Source organism: Pelodiscus sinensis, chromosome 4 (assembly GCF_049634645.1).
Source record: "Pelodiscus sinensis isolate JC-2024 chromosome 4, ASM4963464v1, whole genome shotgun sequence".
Taxonomy (NCBI): domain Eukaryota; kingdom Metazoa; phylum Chordata; order Testudines; family Trionychidae; genus Pelodiscus; species Pelodiscus sinensis.
The window spans coordinates 50,725,786-50,739,348 of NC_134714.1; the positions used below are offsets into that span (position 1 = coordinate 50,725,786).

A 13,563-nucleotide genomic window follows, 5' to 3' on the forward strand; every position below is an offset into this window, starting at 1 on the left:
GGCTGGGCTACCGTATATAATATATTAATTAGTTTGCACCAAATGGCTTCCAATTTGATATTGAACACAAAAATCTCCATCTTCACTAGAATACATCCATACTAGGAAATCAGCAGGCTACTCAAAGCATGTGTATTCAAGACAAAATGGTGAGGCACCCACCTCTGCATATTCTGCAAATTGAAGGTGGAATGTGAGAACAATGAACACTTAAGGAGGAAAACAAACATGAAGGTAGGGCAATTAATGATTTCCACTCTAAAATGACCCAGGGAATTTCAATATAATTCCTTACTGGAAGATAGATTAGTGGCAGAAGAAAGAAGTTTTTACTAAACAGGAAAATCATTGTTTTACCTAGCCACACCTTAGTCAATAGCTTTGTTAAAGAATTACAGATAGTATAAGGAAAGTTATAGAAGGTTAAAGAATTATGCTAAGTAACTGGTCTCTTGACTGGAATATGGAGCATAGTGATAAAAAAAATCACCATGGTTTCCTAATCACCACCCCTTTAAGTAAACAATAGCAGACAATTGCCACCATTTGCTTCCTCCAATCAAAAGAATGAGAGGATAATTTTTTGCTAATATCACATGTGAGCTAGAGTTAAAAGATGTATTTCATTCTTTCATTTCTTACCTGTCATTTGGGTATTGCTTCAATGTCATCCTGTTTGACAGGATTATCTATATATAATGTGTCAGTCCTTACCCTAAAGTTGTAACCTTCATCTTCTCATTTTTCATCTAGTCAACCCTAAAAACAATCAACCATTGCCAGTATAGCTTTTTCTTGATTGTGGGGATAATTGCATGATAATGTGCCTGGGTTTCATGAAGTCAAGTCCCTCTACTCCAAGTATCTTCCAAGAAAGCCTGAAAGTTTCCATCCACTGCCTGTTCCAAGAAAGCCACACACAGAATGGAGAATATGTAATACAAATACTACATCTCACACATACACATCTGCAAACTGCACCTCATATAAACTTCATGCAAATTATATTTGAGACTATACATCTAAATGCAGGAAATTAAGCTCTGTGTAATGACCTTGTAAGAAAGGATAAAAAAATTATAAAATTAATAAAATTATATGACTAGCACGACCACAATGCATGCTATTCTCAAGAGAAATACAAAGTCCAAGAAAATTAGAGAAGTAACTGATAATGGGGCAACAACCGATTTTTTCTTTAAAAAAATGAAAGAGAACAGCCAAGTAAGAAATAATAAATTGCTGTATAGAAGAGAACCAGAATACTGCATGGAACTCCATTAGAGTTCATCTAGAAGACCCATTTCTCACTAGGTATCGGGGTGCCATTTCAGATTTTGGGGGAAGATCTGTGCATGCTGTGACAGGGGAGGGGGAAGGGAGTTAGACTATGTGGGGCGGGGGCGGAGGTGAGAGGCTTCAGCAATGTTACTAGGCATACTCAGGACAAGCCAAGCACCAAATAAAGGGGGAGAAATAACTCCACCCAACCTTCCCGCACGACACACATCAACTCTATCCAGGGACTACCAAGATGCTGGAAAACTCTACTTTTTTGGCAGACAACTTAACAGTTAGCTGACAAGGGAACTGTATCTAATTCCTACATAAAATAAAGAAAATGAAATAAATATTAGAGCCTCTCAGCTCTAATACTAACATATCCTGAGATCTTGTGTAATGTCACTTAAGGGACACTGGTTAGCCTTAGCATTTTAATGTATATTCTTACTTTGTTATTAACTCTGTGGAAAGAGAGTGAGAGCTTGTGACGGGGCGGACAGGCCCCGCACTGACGAACAGGGGATAGCCCAGGCCCAGCTGGCAGAGGAAGCCCACCCCTCCGACCCTGCTGGGCATGCTCCCAGCAGCGGCCGGGTATAAAGGCAGAAGGAGCCCTACACTCAAGAAGGCCGCAGGGTGAGGGAGGAGACCAGGCCAGGCCAGTGTTTCTGCAGCAGCTGGGACCAGAGTCGCCGCCCATGTCTGACCCTGACACAGAGAAAGCAGCCGCCGACCCAGGGCGGCAGGAGCGGGCCCACAACCCCAGCAGGGGCGAAGGGGCCCGGGGGGAACCGGGGCGCGGTAGGAAGCAGCCCAGGGCAAAGGATACTAAGTTTGGCTCGGTGTGTATCGGCTGGATCCCCCGCCGAGTGGGCAGGAGCCATAGGCCCTGCCTAAAGGGCCCTGGGCTGGGACCCGGTGGAGAGGAAGGGCCCGGGTCCCTCTACCAACCGTTTTCCCTTCCCTGGATAAGCAAACCCCGGGCCAGGGGAGGCTTCTCAGAGCGGCTAGGCCTCTAGTACCATATATGCCCTGATAGAGGGGCCTTGACTTTCACGTTGGGACTTTGGGTACTGTATAGGCCTGGTAGGAGGGGGCTGAAACCCCTGACAGAGCCCATCAGGACTCCTGGGATATGTCTAGACTACACAATTTTTTCGAAAAAAGTAGCCATAAAAAAAAAAAAAACACTTCTCCTGCATCTAGACTGCCATCGCATTCTTTCTAAATTAAATCGAAAGAACGCAGAGATTTTTTCAACAGCGGTAAACCTCATTTTACGAGGAAGAATGCCTTTTTTTTTTTTTAAAGAACTCTTTAGAAAAAAGGCATTCTTGAACGCAAACAGGACTTTTTCGAAAGAGTGTCCAGATTGCCTGGGTGATCTCTTTCGAAAAAGCGATCCGCTTTTTTGAAAGCCTTGTGGATATCTATATGATCTCTTTCAAAAGAGGCTTGTAGTCTAGACATACCCCCGGCCTCTTCCTTAGCTCTGGAAGGAGAGTGGAGTCTATTGGGTTACAGCAAGAAGGCAGATACACTTCAGTTCTATATAAGAACATCAGAATGGCCATACCGGATCAGACCAGTATCTTGTCTTCCAACAGTGGTCAATGCTAGGTGCTTCAGAAGAGGCAATCATCATGATTCATCCCGTCACCCATTTCCAGCATCTGGCAAACAGAAGCTAGGGACACCATCCTTGCTCATTCTGGCTACTAGCCATTGACGGGCCTATCCTCTTTCAACTTATTTTGTTCTTATTGGAACCAAGTTATGGTTTGGGCCTTTCCACCATCTCGTGGCAAAGAGTTCAACAAGTTGATTGTGAACAAATAATTTATTTTGTTTGTTTTAAATCTGCTGCCTATAAATGTAATGGTGTCAGCTTCTTGTGTTATGTTAGTGAAGGAATAAACAACATTTCCTTATTCTATTTTTCCACGCCATTCATAATTTTCTCAACATCTAGCATAATTTCGCCCCCCTCTTTAGTCATTTCTTTGCCAAGCTGACAAGGCCCAGTCTTGTTAATTTCTCCTTATATGGAAGCTGTTCCTTACCCCTAATCATTTCTGTTGCCTTTTCTGTACTTAGTCCAAATACAATATATCTTTTTTTCAGATGGGGTGACCAGATCTGCATATAGTATTCAAGATGTGGGCATACAATGACTTTATATAGAGGCAATATGGTACTGTGTCTTATTAGCTATTCCTTTCTTAATGATTCCCAATATTCAGTTAGCTTTTTAGATTGCCATTGCACAATGAGCAGATATTTTCAGGAAACTATCCACAATGATTTCTAGATCTCTTTCTTGAGTCGTGGCAGCTATTTTAGACCTCATCATTTTTTTAATGTATAGTTGGGATTATATTTTTCATGTGAATTAGTTTGCACTTATCAATACTGAATTCCATCTGCCCTTGTGTTGCCCAATCACCCAGTTTTGTGAGATCCCTTTGTAACTTTTTGCAGTCAGCTTTGGACTAGTCCTTGTTCACCCCTTTTTCAAAAAACGTCTTAAGTTTAACAGCAGTGATTTAAATGCAAATCCCAGCAGCACACCACTCATTACTACTCTTCCACTCCTCCACATCTTTTAAGTGGAGTACCTAGAAATGTTTTCATGATGATCTAATGATCCTTCAATTACGAATGACCGGTCTTTTGTTATTCTTAATACCCTGCCTCTCTCTTTTTATAACAAAGTCCCTGCCCCAAAGGGAAAGCTGAAAACACCTCAAACTCTGTTGTATCTAACTGTCACTGGAATGAGGGCATGCAGTTTAAGCAGATCTCAAGCATGAAATCCAGGGATTCCAACCTTGGGGGATGGTGGGACAGGGACTACTGCTCCTCAATCCCCCATAAATTGCAGTTTTGCTAGGTATGTCTTTATTGCAAAGAAAAATCCATGGCAGAGACTCAGAGACAAGGTCAACTGATTTGGATCACAGGGCTCAGGAAGTAGGGCTAAACAAACAAGGCAGAGTAGGAACATCTAGGTTGTTGTTTTTAGCTCTATAACCCAAGCCCTGCAGGCCCAAATAAACTGACCAGTGCGCTCAGACTCAGAGTTTTCTTTGCATTGTAGATATATTCAATGTTGTCTGTCTTCTTGCTCTCAAAGCTACAAATCTAGCAAGCAGATAAGTTGACAGAATGGTAAACATAAAAGCAGAAATCATAATGCTCCATCTAGCCAGACTGAAAAATATACAACATACGTCAGAGAGGAAAATCTGAAGAGCAGAATCAAGCTCCATAAATTACTATAATCATCTAAGCTATGAAGACCCAAGGAACGATAATCAATCTTTGTCTGCTATGTTCACTTTTAGCAGAAGCACAATAAACTTATTATTACACTGTATTTCAATCAGGCAAGGTTCAACTTCAATAAACACTCTCTACATAAATAATTTTTGGAAATGACAAATGGGACTGTTATTGTGTATTGCCCACTTAACTTGAGAAAACTAATAGAGAAAAAATAAAAGCTTGAGTTAATCCCAGTTTTCGTTTAACGCCCACTCATACCCCAACCCCACTATGTTAAAATAAAACCCAGCCATTTTAGAATTCAGGTTTAAATGCCTTTAGGCAGATCCATACTTATGAAAGCTTAATTTCATAAGAACATACATATCATCAGCCTCCACCAGTTTTAAAGATGACAGAGAGAGATTTGTCAACAATTTTTATTTCCTTAGAAAGTTTGAAGACCTGAATATTTTTGCTGGTTTTGAAAAAAAAAAATTTTTTTTTTTAAAGACACATGTTAGAAAAGATGATTGTCCATACCCTTCTTTTCTTGAAAAAGCCTCTATGAACATGTGGAGAATAAGTAGGTTTATAGGAGTCAAAAGAACGGTGGAAACAACTGTTTCAACAGTGCTTCTGAATCTCCAATCTGCTATACTAGTGTAAATTTTTACATTGGCATAAAACTGCTGCAACAGGCAGGAAAAAGGAGCACTGTTTTGTTTACACTTGTTTAATTCAAAGGACTGGCAAATATAATTAACTCTAACACTGAAGAATTTCTTATAAAACCCTCACTTTGTCAGTTAACGGTGTGTACAGTTTCCTGCGAGTAAGGGGATGGGATTGTCTACATAGTAAATGGAACCTAAATAACTCAACAGATTATTATGCATACTTTTAGTTATTTTTCAGTTCAAGTCTGTGTGTGAACACACATGTTCCAGAAAACGAAAGTGTTCTATTTCAAAATAATTTAATTCAGTAAAAAAAAGGTTTTCTAAAAAAGGTATTTTAATAATACAAAAAGTAAAATGGAAAATAAAGTTATTTTCAATATGTAATAAAATATTTTTCCAGGATGAAAATAAGTCACTTGGGGGTTTACACCAAAATGTCTGTTCTTGATTCATTATTTAGGAAAGGCTATTCTGATAAACTTCCAAGTGTAGACAAACCCCATATGCTCTTAAGCAGCTTTCAGATCTTACAAACATTACTGTCAGAGGAAAACTTATGTCTGTCAGATCATCGTTAGCAAGCCGAAGTCGTAAGTCTTTATATTCCAATTGTTTTTGACTTATCAAAAGTTTTTTTCTTTCATATAATTCATTTATTCTCATATCCTTTTTTTCAAACATCATTTCAGGTAAAGCATGCAAAGCATGCTCAGCATACAATACCCCGATTGCACACTATATTCAGCGGTAATATAAGGTGCTAAAAAACTGATCTCAGTTGATTTTTCTGAAGTACAGACTGAAATATTTCTGCACGAGCCTAGGCAAGTAGCTGACAAATACGTTTGTTAGAAAGAATAGCCACGTAAAATACAATTTTTAGAAGTGTATCATAAAATGTCATGTTCCTTAGCTTTTTTAAAGAGCCTTGGGCACAAGTGAAATAATCAAAACATTGGTATTCAGTACTATTATTTCTATTTGTTACTGCTTAAAAAGTGAACTAGGAGGAAGGAGCACCAAAGGAAATGGATGTATAAATGCATACGCAAGCTTGTCTGCTTGTAACTTTGCTGTCAACAGAATGGAAGCATTACAACAGTACCATATTATTTTTCTTGGTAAGAACATATTTATTTGTTAGCAGCAAGAGTACTGGAGAGACTTATGTAACAACTGCCATTGACACTGAGTTACCATATCTTCCTGGAAATCTATTTTAAGATTGCACTCTCTTTTTTTATTCCAAATACTAACTGTGGTATGTAGCCTATCACTGAAATCAGCTAGGTAACTAGAAGATAGCTAATGTAATGCTGCCTTTTCAAAGGGTACGTCTAGACTACACGCTTCTTTTGAAAGAAGCTTTTTTAAAAAGTATCTTCCAAAAAAGCTTCTTTCAAAATAGAGCATCTAGACTACTTACAGCGGATCGAAAAAGTGATGCGCTTTTTTGGAAGAGAGTGTCCAGACTGCATGGACACTCTGTCAAAAAAAGGAAACCAGGAAACACTTCTGGCAGGGCATTGGGGCAACATTTACTTCCAGGTTCTGCTGCATGCCCTTTGTAGGGATGCGTGCTTAAAGGGACCCCCCTGGACAGCCATTTCTCTGATGCTGCAGCTGGCTTCCCTACCTCTCAGAGGGACAGCAAAGCTGCTGCAGTGTGTGCTGTGACTGCCCTGCTTTCTGGGATGCCACAGCAGCTTGGTTTTGTGTCAGTTTTTCTGGGTTTGACTTTTTTTTTTTTTTTTTTGCCATGGAGCTAGAGCTGCCCCTGGGCAGGCGATGGCCCCACGCTGCCATGCTGCAAATTCTGTTGCATCTCCATGACACCATCATGATCAGGGCTTGCCAAGCAGCGGTGAGCCCCGCTCGCCAGTCACGAGGAAGTGCACGTGACGACCACACTGCGCAGCCCCGCCGGGCTAAAATCTACTCGCGAGTAGACTACCTAATTTGTTGAGCCCTGGTCATGATGCTCCTGCCCCATCTGGACTCAGAACCCAGCCTTCAGCCCCTCGCCCAGGTGGCAGCACCACTATCCTTGCCACCGAACTTACTAGCAGACAGGCGATTTTGGAGGCTGAACACCAGTTCTGACTGGTGAAACCATCTCATCATGGAGCAGTGGGACAACCAGCATTGGCTCTGAAACTTCCATATGTGGAAGGTCACATTCCAGGAGCTGTGTGTCTGGCTCACCCCTGCTCTCCAACGGAAGGACACCCACTTGTGGCCCGCCATCCCCCTGGAGAAGTGGGTTGCTATTGCCCTGTGGTAGCTGGCCACCCCCGCCAGCTACCATTCAGTGGGACAACAGTTTGGCATGGAGAGGTCTACTGTCAGGGATGTCTTGATGGGATAAAGTTGCTCTCGGGGGACAGTCCATGGAGGAGGGGACAACAGGAAAAGGGCAGGGGAAGTGGGGGATGGGGTAGGAGTGGGAAGAGCCCTCCTGGCCTCACCCTGCCCTGGTGCGGTGGGGGTAGGAGCTCCTGGGGTCTTGGAGGGGAGGGGTGGGGGATCACATCTCAAGGGCTCATGCACCCCTTCTAATTTCCTGTTTTGTGTGTTTCCATTTATCTCTTTTTGCAGATGGTGAGGGCCATCAATTCGGAGCTGCTGCACAGGACTGTCTGCCTCGGAGACCTGGACATCGTCGTGGCCCTATTTGCAGGGCTAGGATTCCCGAACTGCGGTGGAGCGCTCGATGGGACACACATCCCGATCCGCACACTGCCCCATCGAGCAGCCCAGTACATAAACAGAAAGGGCTACTTCTCCATTGTGCTACAGGCCCTGGTTGACCATCGGGGACAGTTTACAGACATTTGCATCGTGTGGTCAGGCCCGGCACCGGCCGAAGATGATGCCCACATCTTCCGTAACTCCTACTTGTACCGCTGGCTGCAGGCTGGGACATTCTTCCCGCAGCGCAACTTTGCAGTTGAGGATGTGCAGATGCCAATGTGCACTGTGGCCAATGTAGCGTAGCCCCTTATGCCCTGGTTCACGAAGCCCTACACTAGCCACCTGGAAGCCAGCAGGAAACAATTTAACTCGCACCTGAACAGGGCTCGCATGCAGGTGGAATGTGCCTTCAGGCATCTGAAGGGGAGGTTTAGGTGCCTGCTCATTCGCCTCGACACAGAGGAACGCAACATCTCCGAGGTGGTTGCTGCATGTGGTATGCACCACAACCTGGTGGAGTGGAAAGGGGAGGCGTTCCTTCCAGCGTGGGGGCTTCCATGCACCCAACTGGGTGGTGGGAGAGGTGTGGCTCGCCGGAAGATATGCATGCTCACACTGTTCCTGAGGGCATGCCCTCCTAGAGAGCACTGAGTACCTGTTCTAGGGACAGGGGATGCTGATGCTCTCACTGCAAGCCCTGGTGTGGCCTGACCTCACAGGAGCCCAGAGATGTACAGGTCACCATCCTGGCCCCCTGCCCCCTCATGGCCAAGCAGCACAGAGAAGTGTCTGGCCACAGTTGGTTCCCACGGGTTGCAGAGGGGCCTAGAGCAGTCTGGCCCTCCCAGGGCCCCCAACCCATATGCCTGCACCTGGCAGCACTGTCTGCAGGAGCAGATGGTGCCTCACACACATGCGGGGGTGGAACGTCCCTCCCTGGGGTCGGACATGTATAGGGCCTCCCCCTTCCCCCCCGGCTGTGATCAGCATGACATGTCACAGTAGTGCACTATCCCGTTAACCTCCTCCCCTGCACTTTATATTGCAACTTCACAGCACCCACCTAATGTTCCCTCCCTGGTGTCCGAAGACATCTGAGATGCCTCCTGTGTCTGGGGGACTAACTCCAGGGTGAGGGTCACCATGCACCTAGTATCCTCCTCCTCGTCCAGGAGCTGCTGGTCCTCAGGGTTGTAATCCTCGAGCTGTGGCCGCTGCTGCACAGGTGTCTCCATCCCAGACTCCACAACTGTCCCTGGAGACAGGGGTTCCCCACCCCGGTTCAGCTCCTCATAGTAAGCACAGTAATGCGGTGCTTCCCCAGAGCGGGAGCTGCGATCACAGGTCCTCACATACCCCTTCTGCAGTTCCTTGACCTTGGCTCTGACTTGGTCAGGGGTGTGGGGGTGGTGGCCTTTCTTTGCTAGACCATCGGCCATTTGACCATGAATATCTGCCTGGACTGCAGGGCCTGCAGAAACTCCTCCTTGGTCCACAGCTCCAAGAGGGTCTTTATCTCTGGGCCAGACCATGATGATGCCCAGCATCTGCTGCCCCTTGGATATGTCCTAGGATATGTCTCTGGAAGGACCAGAGGAGTCTCTAGGGGCTTGTGGCTGTGACATGGCTCTGTCTTGCAGTACCAGGGACAGCCATGTGGTCAGGGTCCTGCTGGGAGCTAGCTTCCTGCCACAATGCTTCTCCTGGCTGCTGGCAGGAACAATAGAGATGTTTAGTGGAGATGGAGTGTCCACCACGACTTTTTCCTGGAGGCCTTTTTTTTCCCCCCCCGAAATAAAAGGCTCCCCCGTGTCCACACACGCCTCTTTTCGAAAGATCTCTTTCAAAAAAGGTGTTATTCCTTGGAAAATGAGGCTTAGCACTGTTGAAAAAACTGCTGCATTCTTTCAATTTATTTTCGAAAATGCAGCGGCAGTCTAGACACAGGTGAAGTTTTTTCGAAAAAAGACCACTTTTAAAAAAAACCAACTCTATAGTCTAGACATACCCCAAAAGACCCCAGAGGCGATCCTGGCAATTATTGGCCAGTAAGCCTAACTTCAACAAATTGGTAGAAACTACAGTAAAAAACAGAATTATCAGAGACAGAGGTGAACATAATTTGTTGGGGAAGAATCAACATGGTTCTAAAGGGAACTCATGTCTCAGCAATCTATAAGAATTCTTTGAGTAAGTCAGCGACCATGTGAACAAGGATGATCTAGATCAGGGCTACTCAACTTTAGAAGCCCCAAATGATACTCACAGCATATGCCGAGGGCTGCAACTTAAGTGTGATTGCATATACACGCAAATATATATGCAAACATATGCAAATAGCTTTTTTACACTGACGGGCATGAATACAAAATTTACGACAAAACTACACAACACGCAGGCCTCATTTAAGTCAGTTCTGCTGATATTAGTAAAACGCAATATCTACCGGATTTCCACCCATATGACAGCACTTTTAGTGAGCAATTGACAGTCCATGAATTTAACTACTAAAATGTATATCAACAGAAGACCATTATATTGACTACTTTTTTGTTTTGGCTTCACAGCTGTCCAGGAATTTAACTACTAAAACACATATCAACCCAAACTGTACCATAAACCCAAACCACACCGCGGGCCGCAACCAAACAGGCCATGGGCCACATGTGGCCCATGGGCCGCGTGTTGAGTAGCCCTGATCTAGATGATGATAATATACTTGGACTTTCAGAAAGCCCCTGCCACAAAAAAGAAGAACAAAGACCCAATGACATTAATAGGCAGCATGTTTAAAACAAACATAATACTTCTTCATATGATGCACAGTTAATCTTTGGAACTCATTGCCGGGGATGTTGGAAAGGACAGAAGTATAACTGGGTTCAAAACTGAATTAGGTAAGTTAATGGAGGATGGATCCATTAATGGCTAAACTTAAAAATACAACAAATGGTCTGGTAGCACTTTATAGACTAACAAAACATGTAGATGGTATCATGAGCTTTCGTGGGCACAGCCCACTTCTTCAGATGACCGGCGTTTTAATGGCGGTTAGCCAAGATGGTCAGGGATGCCACTCCAAATTCTGGGTGTCCCTAAAACTCTGACTAATAGAAGCTGGATGAGGGTCAATGGATCACTTTGTAATTGCCCTGTTCTGTTTAATCCCTCTGAAGCATCTGGAACCAGCCCCTGTTTGAAGACAGGATACTGGATTATATGAATCACTGGTCTGAAATACTATGGCCATTTTTATGTTATTCTGTTTTAAATTTCTGTCATTCATTCTGTATACTGCTGATAGTGATCTCTGCCAAAGCATATGAGATGGAAAAACTTACAACTCCTCATTTGAGGCCTGATTCTGTGAGGAATGCCTTTGTCTTTTCAAAGGCAGAATCTTTAACTCCCATTGCAGTCAGTGGGATTTGTGGATCTTACTACATCAGAGTTGATCCATACTGTTTTAAAACCTCCAGCTAAAATTCAAATTCAGAACATCATGAAAAGAAGGATGCATTAGCGTGTTAAAACACTGAGTTTGCCTAATTAGTCTTTGTGCATTAAGAAGATTGCTTGACTTGTAACTTAAAAAAAATATGAAGACAAACTTTTTTTTTTTTTTTTTTACACTATATTAGAATTCATATGCCACAATGGAAAGCAGCAGGGAATGTATTTTCTAATATTAACTCTGCATCCATCAAATTATAATGCAATTGATTTTTCCCCAGAGCATTAATTGGTTCAACTTTCCTATCTTCATATGCCTGTTAATGTTTAAAACTAAATACTGTATTGTCTCACTGCTGGCATTTTAACGACTGCTGTTTATACTTTTCATCGGTATTAAGCAAATAATTTCAAAATATGTTTCTACACATTTCTAGTATTTCAACTGTCATTTTCTAAAAGATTTTTCTATTGCTATGATGAACATGCTGAAAGAGTCAAACAAGAAGTGTACCTGTAACTGGAATATTCTGCGACACTGATAAGTGTACATCTCCTGTTCCGGGTGGCATGTCAATTACTAAATAGTCCAGCTGACCCCAGTCTACCTGAAAAAGATTGCAAATGCATTTAAAAAAAAAAAGGAATTGCACCTTCTGGAAAACAGTCTGAAAATAAACTTGGTACAATAAACACACTTAACATTTTTTAAAGGGAATCAGCAGCGGCAGCCAGCTTGTGCTGAGACAGACAAGTGGACAGGCTGCCACTGCTGTGTCTTTAAAAACGCAGAGTGACAGCACGAGGGTTGTCCTGAGACCCGGAGGGGCACAAGAGAATGAGCCGGCGCCTTTGCACGCCGTCTGCTCTCTGTACTTTTAAGAGTATAGAGCGGCAGCTGGGAGTTATGCTCAGACGCAGCCCAGGTCTTTGCACATCGGTTCTTCTCTGCCCCTTTACGAGTGCAGGGGGCTGTGTGTGACTGTGTAGTCGACAGTGCTACCTGATAAGCTGCTGCTTATCAGGTAGTTGACTATTCGACTACTCCTTCACATCCCTGAGGGGGGCCAGCCTACTAGATTTTGTGTGCTCCAGCTCCATGGTAGGGCAGCAGGGGGGCTGGAGTGCCAGCACAGGCTTCCCAATGCGAGGGGGCGGAGGGGGAACACTTAGCCTCGGAGGCTGGATCCAGGCAAGCCAGGAGCTACATCCACCCCTGGTTTAATTAAATCAGTCTGTGTTAAATGCAAAACTTGTTATAATAAACTTTAAATGTAACCCCACAGTAATGTAATTTATTTAACTAATACAAAATAAAATCCTGGTTTTGTGCATTTTTTTATACAATTCCAGTTTCCAATTATGTAGAACTTGACACAACACACAAATAAAAATGAGTGTGCTAGTAAATAAGTAGTAATCATTCACCATTTTCCTGTGAAAATTAAGCATTTAAATAGATGTAATTGGTATATAATAGCTTAAGTAAACGTGTTCAGATATAGCGGATCCTCCTGATAACCAAAAAGAATTATCAATTTGGTATAAAGGAAGTATACTCATCTTGCGGAAAAAGTGGGTTTGTGCAAAAAGAAAACGTCCACACTGCTTGTTTTTGCATAAAAACCCTAGCGAAAAAATGGATTGGCAGAAAACATGCAAATGATATCGCAACTCATGCAAATGAGTCCCTCATTAGCATATTTTTCACCAAGAAAACTTGTAGTGTAGATGTAGCCTTTAGGTTTATGCCAGTACAGGTTGAACCTCTCTAGCCCAGCACTCTCGGGTCCAGCAACATTCATGGTCTGACATGATTTTAGTTAGCCAGATGTCCATTTATCATGGGTGTGGACAAATTTCTTGCAGTTCCATAAAGTTTGTGTATAGCTACCAGTTCTGGCTCTCCGTTTTCTGTGCTAACATTTAACTCTAATTTATCTTTAAATGTCTTCTAAGAGCCCAGTAAGTAGTGGAAGAGTTGGTAATGCTGCTAGACAATATTTACCTCCTATGGTTTGACACAGGTCAGGTCTTGAAGGTGCCGGACTAGAGAGGTTCAACGTGTATATCCTATTTTGCTTCTGGGGAGGCTGGAATAAGCTATACCAGCTAATGTGCAGTTTTGGCAACAATAAGCTCCATCCACACTGGTAGTAGTCCTTGCCTTAACTGACGGTAA

At 43.3% G+C, this 13,563-nt stretch overlaps 1 protein-coding gene across 4 annotated transcripts in view; it reads right to left on the minus strand.

Annotated features, from left to right (window-relative positions):
- The window catches only part of NUBPL (NUBP iron-sulfur cluster assembly factor, mitochondrial), a 150,227-nt gene that overhangs the window by 47,421 nt on the left and 89,243 nt on the right, over positions 1-13,563 (minus strand). For all 4 annotated transcript variants that reach the window (XM_014570137.3, XM_025181342.2, XM_006116358.4 and 1 more), the window contains one exon: positions 11,896-11,989. In XM_014570137.3, coding sequence (XP_014425623.2) covers positions 11,896-11,989 — 94 coding nt within the window. The remainder of the gene's footprint in view (positions 1-11,895; positions 11,990-13,563) is intronic.